General features: G+C 42.4%; 1 protein-coding gene across 7 annotated transcripts in view; it reads right to left on the bottom strand.

Annotated features, from left to right (window-relative positions):
• AKT1 (AKT serine/threonine kinase 1) overlaps positions 1-20,102 on the bottom strand; it is a 77,562-nt gene that overhangs the window by 46,023 nt on the left and 11,437 nt on the right. For 5 of the 7 annotated variants that reach the window (XM_063333324.1, XM_063333327.1, XM_063333323.1 and 2 more), the window contains one exon: positions 19,123-19,323. The exons of 1 other annotated variant lie outside the window; for it this stretch is intronic. In XM_063333324.1, the coding sequence (XP_063189394.1) occupies positions 19,123-19,198 (76 nt within the window). In that variant the 5' untranslated portion in view covers positions 19,199-19,323. Of the gene's footprint in view, positions 1-17,768; positions 17,788-19,122; positions 19,324-20,102 lie in introns of those variants that run through there. One more of the 7 variants, XM_063333330.1, reaches the window with a different exon arrangement.

A 20,102-nucleotide genomic window follows, 5' to 3' on the forward strand; every position in this document is an offset into this window, starting at 1 on the left:
TGCCTTGGACTGAGGTGTATTGCCACTGTAAAGCAGAGCACTATCCCCGCTGCTGCCCCAACAGCATCACAGGCCCAGCTAGGCATGCTTCTGTCACCTTAAACACTATTCAGATTCATTTAACAATGCACAGTAAAAATATTGAGTCTCAATATAATCAAACAGTAACATTCCTGCAGGAATTCAGCCGTACCACAATTTATCCCTGTAATATCGAAATATGTGTATGCACTACTAAAAGCACATACATATAATCGTCATTATTATTTTTTGAACCCTGAAGTCACCTATTATAGTAAGGTCATCATACCTCTCCCTAGCAGCTCCAAGCTCCAGGAGAGATGCATTCCAGTCAGTCACACAAAAATCTGTTTCTTACACAAGGAGGAATGCAATAAAGACCCACCTACATTGATCCTTGACATTGTTACCATGAATTAATTTGCATGTTGCAACAGCATTTTAGTACATTAAAACCACTTTTCATTTAAAAAAAAGCATAAAAAAATAAAAGGTATACACCACACAGAAGCGAAAAACAGATGAGCACAAGAAGACTGGAGCTTGAATTACACTTTTCTAGCCTGCAGTGCCCTGTGCTGTTGTTTTGGGAAGACATGGCAAAAATGACAATCTCCTCTTAAAACTGCTCCTATTCCCAGGGAAAAAACAAACATCATCCCCTACCCCCAGCCAGCCCTAAACTCACACCAATTTCTGCGGACATCAAACCCGGCACTCGCCCCACTGGATTTTCAGAGGTCAGGGACTGCTGCATCGGCACCACGCGACTGCCCCTCACCATGCACGACCCCTCTACCACCCGAATCCTAAAAGCCCCGTCCTGCGACTGAGCACAGTCCGCTCTCTGTAGTTCATCTTCCCACTCTTACTAGCACATCCCCAAAGAACAGAAGCAAAACAAACTCCAAAACACATCCCTTGCCTAGCCGGGTTACAGCTGCCCTTCAGGTTTGTAGGAGAACTTGCAACAACTACAGTAGGAGAGTTACATTCCTACACTTCAAGTATGAGAACACCAGAAAGCCATAAATAAAGCTTTAAAGTCACATGAGGGTGGGGTTTTTTTTTTTTGCTTTGTCTTGTTTATAAAATACTTAATTAAAAAAAAAAAGCACGCGAAAACCTAGAGGTCACCTGGAGTAGCATTCCTGTAGAAGGTCATCTGGGGCCATGTACGTGCCTCAGGGACTTCTACAAAGGAAGGAACATGCACACATGCAGAAAACCCTGCATGCAAACCCTGCTTTGTCGTTTGATGCTTGGCGCACGCTCTGCTTAACAGCATTTTCTTCCACTGGCCCCTGATCTGATGCTATCAGCTCAGACGGCAGCTGCTAGGGGCTCCTCTGCCACCCCAGGGGTCACGCCAAGCATGGCCACCCTGAAAACCCCGCTGCTGCTGACAGCAAGGGAGGAGGGGAGCAGGAGAAGAATGGGGGAGGACAGAGGCACCTTGTGGAGGGGTAAGACCGTGGTAGACACAAACCAAGACGTGACTACCACAATTCTGCCTGGAGTCTGCTCCATCAGGGAGGAGGATGCTGTCAAAGGGACAAGCCAGGGTGTCCCCGATGCTGGGTCTCTGCTGGGCAGGGAGGAAGGCGCTGGGCTGCTGAGAGCACAGACAGGGCAGGGAGAGGTGGGAGCCTGACCCTCACCCCAGACCACGGCAGCTGTGCCAGCGGCCATCACCAGTCCTGGTCCCGTCCCAGCAGCAACAGGGGCAGCTGGAAGGGCAGGCTGTGCCCTGAGTATCGCTCCCCATTCGGGACCTCATTCTTGAAACATGGTCAAATGCAAGCAAGTTTAAATAGCAAAGCTACCTCCTTTAAATACACAGACGCACACATACACATCTTAAACAGAGCTAACGCAGAGCCTGGCCGTGAGCACACAGCATCGTTGCACTGACCCTGCTCCTTCACAGGCAGAGCCAACGCTCATAGAGAAATCTGCCAGAAGTCTGCCTGGCCACGAAGACTCAGGCCACCCTCTGGTCCGGGGAAGCCATAAGGTTTAATTTATTCCCAAATTAGTGCTTTCATGTATATATTTCCCCCTCCATACCATTTGAACATCAGGATTACAGTTTCAGTGTCAAGCTAAGGGAGAAAAAAGTTTCCAAAAAGCAGTCACTGCACACTTGCAGTGGCTCATCTGCAATTTTCATTTACCCACGGCACACTAAATGAATCTTTGTAGTGGGCAGACATTCTTGCAAATTATGGTTTTCTAAACAAAGCCCCACTTGGGTACAGAAATTGGAAGGTACAGATAACGCCCACTCCTTTTTTAAAAAAAAAAAAAAAAAAGAGAGAGAGAACAAAGGACCCACATGAAAATTACCATCCTGATTATTATATTTGGTGATAAAATTGCAGTTCAACTACAAAATTAACTAAGCACAAGTCCACTACTGGGTCACTGTCACTGGTTTGAGAACATGTTTTTCTACATACTTTTCTTCCTTTCACCAGAGAATCCAAATTTCCCAGTTTAATCATATTCCCTTTTCCAAAAGAAATGGGAGCCTTTTTAAGGAATGAAGACATTTAGTTATTTAATCACAGGGGCAGCACAAGATTAAAATGGATTAGGAAAATTAATCCAAACTAAACGTCTGCGTTATAATAAAGTTTCCCAATGAACCTTAAATCAAGGTTCCCAATTTCAGGTACAAAACCTGATTGAAACTGCTGCTGCTTTGCAAAACTACTGCTTTCTCCTGCCCCTCAGTACTAAAAATGCAGTCCTAATTGCTATTTCCATAAAGAAATATATCGAATATTGACAGGAGTTCTATGAAAAATTCTTGATGGCCTGCAGGGATGCTTGTGCTTAAGCCACAGGTAAAATCTACAGCAATTTATCATACAAAAATCAATTGCGCTGCAGATCGGGGCTCCCATTCCACGCTGCAGTTGGATTTTCTAGCAAACAGGGGGTGATAGTAATTAAATAGCTTCATTTGCAGTCCTCAGTTCTTTGCACCTAATTCGTGACAGTACACAGGATGGAGAGAAAGGTAGTTACGACACTCTACATACAATTTCGTCAGGTATGCCTCCCTGTTTCAATCTTTAAAAAGGAAATTATAAACAGTAAGCTGCAAGAAGGTTGGTGATAAAACAGTAAAAGAGAGACAGCAGTGGAGGAAATAAAAATAATAATAAAGAAAAGGTCTTCAGCATTACAAACATCGATGCCTTTTAAAAAGAAGAGATCCAGCCACATTTCCCCCTCCCTTTGTACTGAAGTTTAATAAACATTTTCTCCAAGTTACCAATTTTGAGAAAATCGCTGGATAAACACTTGTGTTAACCCAGTTACGTGGCGCGGTGCCAAATGTAATGCCAAACTTCCCAGTTGCAAAACGAGCTGTTTTTACACACCAAAGTAACCACGCAGCAGGCCTGCCGAGCCTGAAGACAGCTGACAGAGATGACTGTTGCTGTCCCCCCATTGCACCGACATCCATCCAAATACCAACATCTGCTGTGCTACAATTTACTTTTTACACAACATTTAGCAAAACAGTGCCTCTGACTGCAACATCATTAAGGAAGTAACAACAAATAAATCGCAAAGTCCCATCAGACAATTGTAAAATTAAAGCGTAGTTTGTCTTGCATACACTGAGCTTTAGTTCAGATGTATTGGACTTCAGAAATAATAAGCATTAGAATCTGTTTTCCTTTATTAAACACACAAGGCAAAATTCTGTAAACCGTGACATGCGTAATCCATCATTACAGTGAAAATTACAGTTTTGAAGATATTGACTTGACTCAGTAGGCAGAGCAGCAGATGCCTGCGAGGCAGCCTGGCCTGCCCAGTACGATCCCAGCAACCCAGGCTACTAACAGGATTACACTGTGCCTGGAAGCTCAAGAAGTGAGTTCTCAATTCGAGCCCATTCCTTTTCAAACACCCAGAGTGCGTATTTGTGCTTGTGAAGTACGGAATTAACGTTCCTAAAAACTAAAGCGCCCTTCGCTTTAAAAGCAGGACGGAGCATGGGGGCCAAGGCCATTGGATGGCACCTCACAGAGGTGAGGCGGCAGGCTTGGGTAGCGAGTCCCGTTACAAATTCATAGCCTGGGGCTTCAAACTGGGAATTAGGCTCCTAAGTGAAAGCCAGGTTTGGTTAGCTGTTCCACTGTACTGCCCAACACACTTCAAGTCGAGGAAGTCCCTGTGCGACCTGGTGTCCTCTAAGCCTGTGTCACCCAGGGTGCTGCAAGTCAAAAGGGGTCGGCAGGGCTGCCCTGCCACTGCTGTGGGGCTCGGGCTTTCATCGGCACACACACGGAGTGGAGGAAGAAAGGAGAATTTTCATCTTTAAAACTGCGGCCGGTTTTCAAAACCACTTCTTTCTTCCTCCTGTCCTGCAGTAATTCCATGAATGCAAAAACAAGCAAAAAAAAAAAAAAAAATCTCACTTTCTCTTGAAAAGCGGATACTGAAATCAAAAATTTCGTCCAGAAACAACTTGAGTTCTGTTAGGCATAAATTAAGGGGTCTTCCCCTCAATCTTTCTGCTCCTCATCACCACCCTTAACATAACCTAAAAATTGCTGAAGTTACAAAATGTGGAATTTTTTTGTGGGAACAACCACTGCCCCTACATCTCCAGACAATGTGTCTGTCAGGAACAACAACATACCCGACACTCAGCTCAAGATACAAGAACTTGGCAGGCTGTATCTCAAAGCAGTTTCACCAAAACAATACAGTTTCCCTCAAGTCACTATCAGCTTAATAGTGGAAGACAATAATATTTCAGATAACGCAGGCAGCAAACATTTTGGTAAGTTCAGTGGACATTGTTTATCCAATTCACAGATAAAAACAGTCAACATCCACAGCTAGGTTAACAGAAGTGCTTCACTAATTTGGCGCATAATTCACACTAAAGTCAAAGGATTAGGCACTGAAAGACTTCTGGGGATTTAGGCCAGCACTGATTTGTGTCAGACTTTATGATAATAGATATACATGCCCATCATGCGACACAGGGGAAGCCGTGCAAAGCACAGCCCGTGCAGAGATCCTCTCCCGAGCAGGGATTTAGAGGACGGTCTCCTCTGTGCTAGCTGCTATGTATTTGCACAACAGGAGTCAAGGTCCATTGGAAACTTATCTAAAGAGTTGCTCCTGCGCAAACTTTAGGTTCAACCTCCGAGTTCAGAACTGAAACAGTATTTGTTTGTCCATTTATCCCCTGGCACGGTTGGCTTTTTGTCAGACAGATGTATGCCACATGCAAGTCATTTCCCAACCTCCCTGCTCCACCTCCCTTCACGCACTCTGCACACACTCTGACCCCTCAGCAAATGTTAAAAGAGAGGAGGAAGTGTTTCTGACAGTTTGCATACTCTTTGCAACAATTTTATTGTGGGGTATAAATGTTTTCTCCTGCCCACAACCCTACTTGCAAGGAAACAAAGCAAAACAAACAAAAAATCCACCGCTTCCCAAACAACTGAATACCCGAAACCCAGCAGCAGGAAAGGGGAGGGAAGGGGTGGAGAGGAAAGGACAGAGAGGATGGATTACACTGAAGTTATTTTTGTCCTGTTCAAGTGGATGGGCAGAGACAGCTAAATATAGAATTTATCAAAGCAGGTGAACAAGGAAGATGACATGAACCACATGTTTCAAGGAGCAAGAAATAAATGAAGTACACTTCCTACCTCCCGGACCAATAAGCTCCCCAAAAACACACTTCAGTTTGCATGAGCGAGATTTGATTGAACAAATATTCAACTCACCGCAGCCTTCCCTTTGGACATGTGACAATGTAAATGTTAAGCAGATAGGTTTCCTGTCCCTTACCTGCTTGTACTATATATAAACAAGCACTACGAAGTCCACGTTAAAACAGAAAGAGGTTTGCGCTCTTCTGTGGTGCCTTTGGACAGAAATTCTTCAGAAGAAAGCATGCTTGCCTGTACGGCTGGGTAATAAAGCATCACTTGAAATCAAACGTTAAGGAATGTTATGTTGTCAGTGGCAACACAAAGGATGTGGTTTCTATGAAATTTAACCAGATATTTCAAGGACAATTGCTTTCTTCTGGTCAGACTGTAGTCCACAGCTTGCTTAGAGTAACTGCTACAGTAGTTTGAATTTCACACGTGAAAATCCATTCATACGTACTTTTAACTCCTTCCAGGGTCTGAGTGAGTCTGTGAAATGCACTGGGTGGCTGTTGCCAGAAGCACGTACTCCATTCAGTCACTGTGAGCAGCCCACGCTGGCAAACACACGAGTAGCAAGACTCACCCAGGCTCTTGGGCTCTCAGAGGCTGCAGCCAAGGATGCAAACAATAGCTTTTAGCAAGGACGTTAAGTACTTTACTGGTATGCACACAGTAGCGAGCAAGGAAATATTCAGAGAAAAGACATGGCACCAGTCAAGCCATAACTTCAGTGGAAGCCACACTCACATCAGTGCTGTAACCGACTGCTGGGCTTAAAGAACAGAAAGCTTTTATGCGGAACATTTCCCTTCTTCCATCTGTGCCCCCAGTTACCACAGTATCCAAGAGCCCCACAGCCTGAGTTGCATTTGCCCTCACAACATCCCTGTGAAGTAGGGAAGTGCTGTTATCACCATTTCACAGATAGGGAACTGGGGCACAGAGAGACAAAAATAACCTTATACGAGATGATCGTATAGGAGGAAGTTTGTGGCAGAGCAGGGGACAACTGGCTTTGACTCTCAGTTCCAGGACGGTACTCTAATACACCAGCCACTTCTTCAGCTTCTAGATGCTCTGCCTTCCGTTTGACTGACCTACCGATCTCCCCTGGGCAACAAGGAATGGGGAATGCCTACGCCTTTTATTAACAGCATTTCCAGCCCAGCAAAAATGGAAGAGGGCATCGGTTGCAGGCGTTGTTTGCATTCACAAGTCCAAATCTGAACAAAGAAAACGATTTCCAAAATAGTCAGCACTATCCTGGTATTGTGGGAAAAGGAAGGAAGAGGTATCAAGTTTTCAAAGTAGAAAAATTAAAGAAAAAAAAATCCATGGTAGGTCATGAGCACAATTTTAAAATAATTAGTGAAAGTTTTAATAGGAAGCTGGTATTAGACATGCATCCTACAAGAACCTCCCTGTTTTGAAGATTTTACATTATAAAACAATAAGAAATAAAAAAAATCCCTTTGGAACTACAGCTTTCTCATTTCAGACACAGATCTAAACACAGATCTGATGTAGTTTCATACAGAGACCTTGGCTCCAGACTTCACACAACAATCTCGTCTCAGATAAAACAAATTCCAGAGGCTAGAGACTGCTCAAGGTTTCCCATTTCTGGCTCAGCCAGACTTCAACCCTGCCCTCAAAGGCTCTCTTTTCTAAGTGAAATGGCACATCAGGTCCAAAATTTACTCTGTCCTTTGGGACTCCAGTTGCAGCCATCTAGAGCACCAGTTGTGCAATAAGCTTCTACAACTTAAGGGCATTCATAAAGCAGCATTTAATGTCAACTGTTTGAGGTGACTATTACCCTGGAACAGACAGGAGAAATCCATCACCCTGTGGATCACCTGTTTTAGAGTCTGACCCCAAAAGGTGGCTGCTCATCATAACGGCCAAAGGATGACGGATCGCTACTAAACCATCATGCGCAGGCCTTGATGAGGGGCACGGTCACTATACTGATAGGGACAAAGGAAGAAATTTGTGAGTTGGTGCTAGCTGAGGGCATGAGATTAGCCATGCTCAGCTTCCAGGTCGCCTCTACTATCAGACAACTATCCTGTCAATTGCTGCTGATAAGCTGGACCTTATGGCACAGGCCTCCACTTTTGTAACAGACTGTTGCTGTAAACTTCAGCCACCAGCAACACAACATGAATCGAAAGGACACCGCTTCTGCCATGGTCAGAGTCTCAAGGAGCTGCAGCCAACCAGCTATTGCTGAAGGCGATCACCAAGGCACCTAGTTCAACTTCCATCAGTGACAAAAAATAACAGAAGCCTTGCTTGGAGATGACCCGAAGGAACAGAGCTAGCCCCACCACACATCCTGCTACCCCTTATTTCTCCCCCTTCTTTTATACCAGGACTACAAAAGGGTGAAGAAAGGCTGGGATGGGATGAGGTTAGAAACATTTCTACTTTCTGACAGCGAGCCTCATAGTCACATAGTCAACAACAGTCAACCAAGCAAACAAAAGAAAGCAAAACTCCCAGCAGCTTCACAGCTACGTAGCCATCTTAGTAAACCAGACAGCCTAGTAATTAAAGCAAAAAGCGAGTTTTGGTTCCAAAGCACAGGCCCAAACACTAACAACACGTAGTAAATTAGCGAGGTTTCTTTATTATTCCATGTTTTGAACCTTTTCCTTGAAAAATCCCAACTTCTGTATTTGAACAGATCAGGCAACAATGAAAAATGAAAAGGCCTGTTGACAACAGAGGAACTGCTATTTATTTTCTGTTTGACGGCCATCGCAAGGAATACCAAAACTAAAACCAAACACCTCTACAAATGTAGTTGTTATTTTCTTTCAAAATCAGGCTGGGCTTTGCACGTGATTCCCAGTATCAAACCGGTCAAGAATTACAGAATACTTTATGTTGAAAGGAGCCATTAAAGGTGATCTGGTATAATCTTCCATCAAAGCAGGGCCATTCTAAACTCTACAAAAGAAATCCTAAAACTAATAGTACACGTGGGCAATTCAGGAGAATTACAAAAATACAAAGGCAAAAAATACAATGAATGCAACTTTATCAAACTGCAAATTACAAATCAAATTCGAGGAACAAAACCTCAAGTCTGCTTGGCCGTGTGCCCTCATCTTAATCTCCTCGCCTCCAGTCTCTGGTTTGAGGATTATAAGAGTCAGCAGGAAGATGAATATCAATAAACATTCTGTGTGTGTACTGGGCATAAAAAGGAGAAATGAATTCTGTGTTCCTCCGTGTTTTATTTCACCACATGAATGATGAGAGAAATAGCACAGGATTGTACATGGTCAAAAAGGTATGCACAGCCTCTGAAGCACGCACATGTATCTACAACCACACATCCTGTTCTGTGTCATTCCACTTCTAAAATGGTGCCTGAAAAGAGAAAAGCCTTCAGAAACATGAGGTTTTGCCATAAGCACACCCAGTCAAGTCACGGGAGTAAACAAACCTCTCCAAGACACCAACGAGCTGTTGTGAAGTAGCCCATTCCCAGTAGCCTGGAGCAGCTGCTAAGAAAGCTTTCCTCTGGCTACAGGGAGGAGGATTCCTTAAAATGGGAATAAAGCTTCATATATACTGATCTTTTTACACATTCCTGCCAGTAACCTGACAGAGAATTAACACAAAAAAACCCACAAAACAACCACAAAAAGCCCCGCCAAAAACAACCCTTAAAAATGCATAAAACTTATCACAGTAAACCTGACTTTTTTTTTTTCCTATTTTAGATACAGCTCTCTATAACATAATGATTTGTATTACCGCAGTACACTGCAACTTCAGATACACATCTGGAGCCGAGCCACCTGCTGCACAAATAAAACAATGAGACAGTCCTTGTTTTGCAGAGTTTACTGTCACAGGACGGGGACAACGGAAGGCCAGACAGAGAGACACACAAAAAAAAGGAGGACCAATACTGGGAATCGCAGTGAACAGCAATCTCAGTACACGCGCACTGCAAGTTCGTCAAGGCCTTTTATAAGCAACACAAGGAGCAAGAGCTTTTAAAGAGGATAATAAAGCAGTACTGCAGCTGTTTACAGGGACCGTTTCCCAAGTGTGAAAGGGTAGCACACGAGAAAGCACAGAAGCGTTTGCTTGCCCTCACGTTGTAGTCGCAGCACAGAGACATGCTAGGGTAACTGGAGGCAGAAGTTAACATCTTAATAGCAAATTAGAGATGGTAAAAATAGGTATGAAAAGCAAAAGCAGCTGGTTTTGCAGCTCAACGCAACAGAGGAACTACTAGATAGCAACAAAGCAGCAGCCCAAAGAACAGGCTCTGCCCTGTTCAGAGCAGCACTCTGAATGGGACACGGTTACATGCCAAGCATACAAAGATGCAAGATGATGCAAACCTTAGAAGAGTATATTCTCCCCACCCCTTCCATGTTTTGCTTTTGTTTTCAATTTTCATGAATAACAGTATGCTCCATCAGCTACAGCAACTTTGAAAACATCAACTTCTTTAAGATCAAAAAATACAGTCTCTGCAGACGATTGGGTGATAGTTGCTGCAGAGCCAAGACAAGTCACTATTTCAGAAAGAAATCTGGCCACCTGCTGCCCCAAGCAGAGAAGGCGGTATACATGTAAAATCATGCTTTTCGACAAAATTACAATTGATATTACCCAGGAGACACAGACTAGAGTGGGAAAAAATGCATTAACTTCAAATGGCGCAGTTATGCTGAACTGAATTGTACACGGCTGGCCAGTAGTCTTCACTCAGTTGTCACAGGTTTGGTCATCTTAAAATCATTTTATATTATTCCTGATGTACAATCTACTACAGACACTTTAGACCTCTGGCTTCCTTTCAAGTGAGAGGGTAGATATCAGTAATGCTGGGACATCTCAAAACCTCAGGCATTACAGAAAAATAGTTATATCAGTTATTATGGAAGGATAAAACACCTACAGTACAAAAGGTTCCTATTGCAGCAAGACAGCACGTTCCAACCCAATAAAAGCAATCACCAAGTCTAGTCCTAGAGCTCACTCGGGATCAGAACACGCTATGCCAATGACAAGGTGTAAGTTTTAAGCAACTGCTCTTAATGCAGCTGAGCCATCACAGCTGAAGAAGCTGTTCCATTGCATCTATCTGCACAGCCAGCACGGATCCACAAAGGGGCAAGTCTTGCCCAACCAAACTAGCAGCCTTCCATGATGGAGTCACTACATCAGGGGACAGGGGAACAGCTATGGATGTTGTCTATCTGGACTTCTGTAAGGCCTTTGACATGGTCCCCCACAGCATCCTGCTCTCTAAATTGGAGAGGTATGGATTTGATGGGTGGACTGTTCTGTGGATGAGGAAATGGTTGGATGGTTGCTTCCAGAGGGTAGTGGTCAATGGTTCAATGTCCAGATGGAGATCGGTGACAAGTGGTGTCCCTCAGGGGTCCGTAATGGGACCAATACTGGTCAATATCTTCATCAGTGACATGAACAGTGGGATCGAGTGCACCCTCATCAAGTCTGCAGATGACACCAAGCTGAGTGGTGTGGTTGACACACCTGAGGGATGGGATGCCATCCAGAGGGACCTGGACAAGCTCGAGAAGTGGGCCCGTGTGAACCTCGTGAGGTTCAACGAGGCCAAATGCAAGGTCCTGCATCTGGGTCAGGGCAACCCACAGAATCAACACAGGCTGGGGGATGAAGGGATTGAGAGCAGCCCTGCCAAGAAGGACTTGGGGGCACTGGTGGATGAAAAGCTCAACGTGAGCCAACAATGTACATTCACAGCCCAGAAGGCCAACCGTATCCTGGGCTGCACAAAAGAAGCATGGCCAACAGGTCGAGAGAGGTGATTCTGCCCCTCTACTCTGCTCTGGTGAGACCCCATCTGGAGTACTGTGCTCAGCTTTGGAGTCCTCAGCACAGGAGAGACATGGACCTGTTGGAAGCGGTCCAGAGTAGGGCCACAGAAATGATTAGAGGCCTGGAGCACCCCTCCTATGAGGACAGGCTGAGAGAGTTGGGGTTGTTCAGCCTGGAGAAGAGAAGGCTCTGGGGAGACCTTCTTGTGACCTTTCAATACTTAAAGGGGGCTTGTAAGAAAGATGGGGATAAACTTTTTAGCAGGGCCTGTTGCAATAGGACGAGGGGCAATGGTTTTACACTAAAAGGGGTAGATTTAGACTAGGTATAAGGAATAAATGTTTTACAATGAGGGTGGTGAAACACTGGAACAGGTTGCCCAGAGAGGTCGTAGATGTGCCACCCCTGGAAACATCCAAGGTCAGGTTGGATGAGGCTCTGAGCAGTAAGATCTAGTTGAGGATGTCCCTGCTCATTGCAGGGGTGTTGGACTAGATGACCTTTAAAGGTCCCTTCCAACCCAAACTACTCCTTGATTCTATGATTAACAGGTCTGTCCACTATGTTCAAAATGTGAGGCCAGATTTGGCTGCTACGTCTTTGCAACCCCACTGCTTAAAAGGGTTTAAAGGCAACATTCTAGAGGAAAAATGCCTCGTTTTACCTGAACAGGCTGAACCTGGCAAGAGCTGATGGTCAGGGAACACATAGAACCCTTTAAAAACACACAACACCATTTATTACACTGGGACAGTACTTCATGTTGCACAATCCAAGCTTTTGTTTCAAGCAAGAAAATGTTTTCTAAATATTTTGTCACCATGACAGTCTAGCCTTGGACTCCCATTCTGCCCTCGGTTACTCCAGAAAACCCCTGTGAAGTCAACTGTGCTGTACAGCTCGTCACTGCATCCGGGGCCACCGGGAAGGCTCACCTGGCAGTGCAGCTACCAGCGTCCTCTTGGCCCTCTCTGCTCTGCAGGGCTCTCTCATCCCAAGCTGTTTTGCCTGACCACAAACTAAAACATTCAATGTAAGATCCGCATGAAGAAACAACACCGTATGTAAGAGGAAGATGGTTTTGCAACTGAGAAATACTAAACATCTCCCCGACAGGTTCAGCTTTAGCCGAGTAATACAGGCATAACAAAAACCATTCCCAAGATAGCAGAATGAAACATTTTAAACACACAGAGAAAAAGAGACATAGAAAAACATCCCAGCTTTGAGGGCCCTGTTCCAAGTAAAAACATTTCTTTCAGGGACATTAATTTGGCAAACTAAATCTGAGCAGATACAGCCTTAGTCCACAGCACAGCCCCAAAAAGAGCAGCGGAGCATTTCTGTATGATTCTGGAAGCCCAGTGAAGACTTCTGCAGAACAAGATCAACAGAGTGTTTATATACAGCCAGCAGCGTCATGTGAACGGGCGGTTTAGTTTCCGAAATGAATGTTTGCATTGTCATTTTTTAAAAAAACAACAACAACAACAAAAACAACAACCAAAACACACCCTCTGTTCCACACTTACAAGTTTCCAACATTAAAAACATAGCAGGGGAAGGAAGTGCTCCAGCAGCCAAAATTTACAAATTCTTACCATAGCTTTGGCGCAGTAAACTTCTCCAATGTCACAAAGGCCTATTCTTCAGGGGGCCTGGTTGCCTTTTTTTTTTTTTGGAAGGACTAACCCACATGTGAAGGCTATTAAAGAACACACATACAAAATGCCAACAGAAGCATAAACATGCACACTTTGTGTGTGTGTGTTCTCAAAGTTTTATCTGTCTTTCCTCACACAGAAAAATACCTTGGAACAGCCTGGAGGCAGGTATTTCTGCTTTCTCTCTTTTCACTGGTGAAACTCTGAAAGCTTTTCCCTTTCTTTGCTATAAAATGGCAATGCTATTTTACTTTAATTCATTCAAGTCGGTGACAGAGAGTCACCCTCATTAGTTGCATTCAGCAGCCAGCTTTCAAGAAATTAACAAAAAAAATGAAGATATTAATACGGGGGGGGGAAGGGGTGTTTGATTGGGTTTTTTGCTAGAATAAAAATTCCTAACAGTAACCTTTTAATTGTTTGAGAGTCTACCTTACCAGAACCTCAAAGAAAATGCTAATATCTACGTTACACTTGGCATTTCTGCAGTGCAAAAACAAATCCAAGCTCTGAAAGTCAGCACTTTTTCCTCTTATTATCTGATGCTATATAAAAGCCCTAACATGGATTTGAAAGAAATACAACAGAAAATCTTGCCTGATCTAAATACAGAGAGTTAAATTTATCTTTCAGTTTTCAAAACACCGCTTAGAGATTGGGCATTTAGAGTTCTATTCACTGGCTAGAAAAAAGCCAAATGGTACATTTTAAAAAACTGACTTTGAAATATTGTTATGAGAACAGGGACAAGCTACGTAAACCCTAAAATTCTGTGGGTCTTTGTATTCACGATTATTGTCACAAACTAAAAGGCTCATATTCCCCACTAAGCAAACATTTACAATTAAATCCATTCTGCACAAGGCATTTGCATTTTGAGATAGAACAGTCAGTTGTTCAGCTGCTGTGATTTAGATGGATTGGTTCATTATTGCTGCAGTTCGTTTTCAGCTACACTGTATAACAAAGGGGTGCCAATGTAGTCTTGAATGGCTTTAAAGCTAAGTATGCTGGTATTCTTCCATGATGATGTAATTTAACTGTCTCCCCATCTCTCGGATCAAGATATCTTGACTTTACAGGCTAAACTTCAGCGAAAACGACAGAAACAAGCTGTCACAATAGTGTTCAGTAGGCAATATCTCCGCAAGTCAGCTGAAGGCTGTTGCTGACAAGTTTGCAGTGATTTTCCGTGTATGAAAAAGTAATTTTTCCCTAATTCTTCTTTACAATAAATACTTTTCCTATGCAAGTAACAAGGCAACTTTGACTTCCAAATCGGGAGATACATCAGTTACATACCTTCAAATGTTTGTGCTATAGCAAAAACTTATCTGTAACAGAAAAGACAACGTAGAACTACAATGATGTCTGCTCTAAAGAAAATTTCAAGTTGAAAAAGTCAAATACTATCCTGCTCCTTCACTGTCTGAAACATATTGCCAAAGGCAGTATTAAAGCTGCAAAGCCATTTTTCCATTAACAATCACGTAAAAAGGCAAGGTTTCTTTTTTTTAAAAAATTATTGAAGAAAAAGCAATGATGATTAGTGGCATTTAACCTCCCAACCTAAAGCACAGTCTTCTCAAGACACTGCCAGAGCAACACAAAGAACACTTATCACAGAGTGACTTGATTACTTAATTTATAGTGGCAAAGGATTCATATCCTACGTCCAGAAATCAATTTCCACCTATAAAACTACTTCCAATCCCCACAACCAGCACTGTCACCACAGATTATCACAACCTGGATTCTAGCCTACTCCATGCATAAACTTGCAGTGGAATATAGCTAAAATTACACAACTACATATTTAAGTCAAGTCTTGAATTAAGAAATAAATGTCTTCGCTTTTCTTTGTGTCCTCAAAGTTTCATTTCTCCTTAATGAGGAAAGGAGATCGTATGATCCAAAGTTAAAAATTAAAACAAACAAACCAACCAACGCCCCAAAAATCTGCATTACAGAGAGAACACTTTCATTTAGGTAACCGACTGCTATTTGTATGTTTACAGACTACAGGCAGGCGCAGGGATATGTAAGACCCACAAAAAAAAAAAACTCAATCCAGACAATCCATGCCTGCAACTCCTTGAAAAGCAAGCAGCAAATACAAAGTAGTATTCCCACTTTGCTGGCATGAAGAGGCGTGACAATGGATTTTGAACTGCTTAACAGCTTTCTTCAAGGTGTAACTTCTTACTGACAATTCAACTGTGAAGCTCCCACCTAGGCATAATGGCAAGAATAAATAAAATAGTGGGAATCCTTGCATTTCAGGGCATAAACCCTACTTTGTGTATTTTCCACATCAGTATAACTACACCATTCCAAACAAGGCAGCATTAATTTGGCAGATGTAATATGGCATGTACAAAGGCTCATATGGAAACACATGGCAAAAATTTTAAGTATTTTTTGCTCTTAAATCTTGAGATTTGTTTAACTGGAGTTTGATGGATAACAAAGCAGTTCAAATATAGTTTCATTTGTATGATTCTATTAGCCATCAGACCAGTCAAGCCACTTGCAGCAAATGAGAAATTTATTCTTTCACATCACTTGCTTTCTCAAGTGTAATCAGGGTACATTTCTTGATCCCCAGATCCTTTAACAGAACTGTGTGTTCAGAAAAATAAAAACACGCACTATAAACTATTTTAAATCATATACTTCTGGAGATTTTTTACTAGAAGTAATTAAACAGCCCTTTTTCTTCTCCTTAGTCTAAAGGCACTCAGTTTATGTTTTCCAATTTTTCCTCTACATCATGAGGATTAGCAAGCTCCTCTGCTTCAGAAAGAAAAAGGGCCAAAACCTTCAAAACTCTGGAACTTCTATAGGTGGGAACCAATTTATAAAGCCACAACAAACAAAAGGGTTGCACTTAAAATTTGAGAATTAGCATCAATTGCTGTAAGCAGCCCTGACCCCCATCAGCACCTGAAGTCCACTAAAATAACAGTGTGAGGACTGGTGAGACACTGGAACAGGTTGCCCAGAGAAGTTGTGGATGCCCCATCATTGGAAACGTTCAAGGCCAGGTTGGATGGGGCTTTAGGCAACCCAATGTAGTGGAAGGTGTCCCCACCCACAGCAAGGGGGTTAGAACTAGATGATCTTTATAGGTGGCCTCCAAGCCAAACCATTCTATCATTCGAATACTGGAGCTCCCTCCCAAAACAGGTATCTCCTATGAAGACGACGGTTCACAACCAACACAAAACCCAGTTCCCCAGCATGCATGTTCTGTGGTCCTCATTAAAAGCACATTAGTAAAGCACAAGCAGAAGAGACTGATTTGATAGCCCTGTAAACGAGTCAGATGCTGCACTCAGTCTTAATATTAACATGAAATACCACTGCAGTCATGCACAGAACCACTGACTCCAAGGCATATTTCTACATGCAGTTCACCAAAGGCCTGGGCTTTGGACGGCACATCAAAACACGCTCTCCCAGCTTACCCAAGAGACTCAGGAAAACAGTAACTAACTTGCCTGCAGTCTGTGATGATTGTTTACCTCTGCTGTCCTCAAATATGACCATGCACTTTTGAATAAATTGACAAATTTCACAATATTGTTTGACCAACTATCTTTTTCACATTTTTGGCTCAACTTGAAGAGGTGAGAGAATAATCCCAGAGTTCCGTAACATGTTTTCCAACTGCACTCAATGTAGGTCTTCATTATTTCCCCCTTTCAGTTGCAACAAGTATTTCTCACAGAAGCACACAACTTCACACCTAATATGGTACTATTCTTTCTCCATTCTTTTTCTTCCTCTTTCCTCATATAGTTTCCTGGTTTTTGTTCCCCCTTTAAGAGGCACATTGTACCTGCAACATAATACATCTGAAAATAATAATAATCCCGCCTCTGTCTTCCCCCCATGAGAGATGACTTTTTAAGTAAGATTTAACTCTTTTTCTTAGTAAATCAGTTACTTCAATACGTAGAAGGGGAAAAAACCCACAAGGCTGGTAACTGTTTGTTTATTTTTCACAACGCTCTGTCTTTTAAAATGTATTCAAATTAAATGTTCAAATGTAAAGCAAATCCCTCTTTCCAACACATATTAAGGTTTTTTTCCTGAATGTGGCTGAGACCCACTACCACCCTAATTTTTAAGGGAATTATTTGCAGCATAAAAAGGGGATAAAAGGAGATAGACCATGTCACCATGTACCAATCCAGCAGCATCAAAGTCCTTGCCAGCTTTTTCAGATGGTGAAGTGTAGGGCTAAGAGTGCTAACACAGAGCAAGTTTAAGCAGGGGAAGCCATGGGCACAGGCAAAGGGTGCAACTGATGGTGCTAACGCAGGGGGAGCACCAGCAAGAAATGGTGGAAGGGAAAGAACATTCTGGCATCCATACAGGGGCTGCAAGGGAAGATATCTTGAAGTGAGGACAAGCGCCCAATTTAAAATGCATGGCACAGCACCTTGCCCAAAACCACTCCTGCAAGAGGAACAAGCAAGCTTTACTCTCTTGATCTCCCTCTACCTCAAAATAGCATACTCACTTAGTACTTCTTTCTTCCTAAATCCAAACCTGATGACTTCTCAATATGCCTACTGAGAGAAAAAAAGAACAGAAAACCACACATGGTCAACTTTTTTTTATTTTTTTTTGCACAGGCCTACCTTTTCTTTCTTGAAAATGAAGGAACCATGAAAGAGAGGATCAAAGCCAATGCAGGCAGTTTCTGGATGATCCACTGTATCAAGCATTCCCAAGCTCGATTTAACAGGCCTTGCAACATCCTAGATCCCTCATTCTCAAATCTCTTTTAATGACAAGTAACAGTAATTTATCATGCTACCCCACTTTTAGAGATAAAGTTGAGACCTAGTTTGTTTCGCTTCTGATGTACAATAAAACAGAATATGAAAGTAAACTTCCAGGACTGACATAAATAATGTGGGCATCAACATCTGAGCTCTTCCTCTTTGCCATTCAAAGCGAGAGTGTGTTTTGTGTCACTTGCATGAAAGTTCCAGTCAGTCAGTTTACAAACACAGAGAAAAACATCTAACCTAGCATGACTTCTCTAAAGAACTGAAAGTTTTTGCAAAAAAGGTGAGGGAAAAATGTTGGAATAAAGATTTTTTGGGGAGTAATTTTTACTGAAAAAAGAAAAATTTGAACCTCACCCTCCAAAAATGTGAAGCTGTGGCTTAAAGAACGGGGTTTCCTAGATGAAAAACGTGCTGGAAGAAAGACTTTTCTAAAAGGACACTGGAAAGTAACAAAGATGGTCAAAGACTTAAGTAGTCAGCTCAGTGGAAGGAAGATGAGCAATCTCTAGGCTACGCTAGCTCTTTATAAGATGTAATACAGTACAATTACACTGTACTAGGTAATTCTCAGCATCTGACTTCCCTGTCATCCAAAGTAGACTTTTTACAGTACACTGGATCCAGCCTGTTTCCTATGATCTCTCCACACATAATTCCATCAGATGAGATTTACCCTCCAAAAGTCTAGCTGACTAGCCATTATCAGCTCATATTTCTCCAGATGTTTTGTGATCTCATCCTTTCTTAATGTCTCTAGCATCTTGCCTACCACCAAGGTCAGATTTATTGGTCGATGATTTCCTGGTTCCTCCCCAGTCCCCTTTTCCCAGAACAGGGCAAACAAAATGAAAGCAACCGAGAGCTAGCATTGCAAAACTATTGCCCCTTCTGTTGAAAAAGAGACACACAAGAAAAACCACAAACTGACACAGCTTATCTTTTGTTTCCAATAAGAATGGCTACAGATTTCCCTATAAACCCAACCCTTCGGCTCTGGAAGTAGCATCAGCTTCTTTCCCTCTGTTCCAAACTTCCCCCCGCCCCCATTCTTTGTTCAGCCCCTATCTTGTTTCTTACCTTTCCTCTTCCCCCCAGTTTTTCCTCTGAAGCAGCTGTGCCCTCTATAGCTGGCATCTTCAGAGTTCAGATGCATCTTACAGGATCCTTTGTATCAAGTGCCACAGCCACTCCTTTGAAATACCGTGAAAGCCAGACGATCCTTGAACTAATCTGAACCTTGAAGGTTCTGCTTACACAGGTCATCAAGAAAGTGCACCACTACATCCCAGGGACAGACAGAAGCCAAGGTAAAAAATAAAAAACACCCCAAAATAAAACACACACACACAAAAAGAGGTACGGAACACGGTGAGAACAGAAAAGAGAGAAGAAAGAAGAGGTGAAGAAAAACAGCAACACAAGAGACCCACTGTCTTTAAAAATAAAGAAAAAGTTAACTTCTGGTCATACCTCATAAGATCCTGTTTTGATTCTTATTAACAGAATACTGAAAGTATGAACCTGTGTTCAAAATAACAAAGCTAAAGTTCACCGTCTGTGCTATTCTGCTAGAGAAAGTTAAAAGAGCAACAATCAGCATTTAAATTCTTGGCTTATATTTATTGTATTTTTTTTTTGCACATGGATCCTACATTCATTTTATGCAATGAAGCTACAGGAAGACAAATCACCAAGGACTACTGCTTATTTATTTGAATATCAGTATCACTCTGTTTCATTACAGAAATAATTCTTTAGCAAAAAAAAAAAAGAAAAGAAGTATTTCCAGCACTGGAGTAAGTATCTTTCATATAATTTCCCATTTAAGGACCTGTAGCAATTTTGATCAGCTTGGCAGCCACGCTCCCAACTAGTCAAATAGTTTCATCTGCCTAAAGTCCACACAAATTGACATTTGGAGGACATGTCCTGGTTTTCTCAGTTAGAAGTACTGCGAAGCATTTATATACTATTTAAAAACAAAAGCAAAATGTAGCTCCACATTTCCTGCTAAATACTAATACATGAATACACAGGTCTCTCCTGCCGCTTATAAT

The sequence above is a fragment of the Chroicocephalus ridibundus genome, chromosome 4, assembly GCF_963924245.1.
Source record: "Chroicocephalus ridibundus chromosome 4, bChrRid1.1, whole genome shotgun sequence".
NCBI classification, from domain to species: Eukaryota; Metazoa; Chordata; class Aves; order Charadriiformes; family Laridae; genus Chroicocephalus; species Chroicocephalus ridibundus.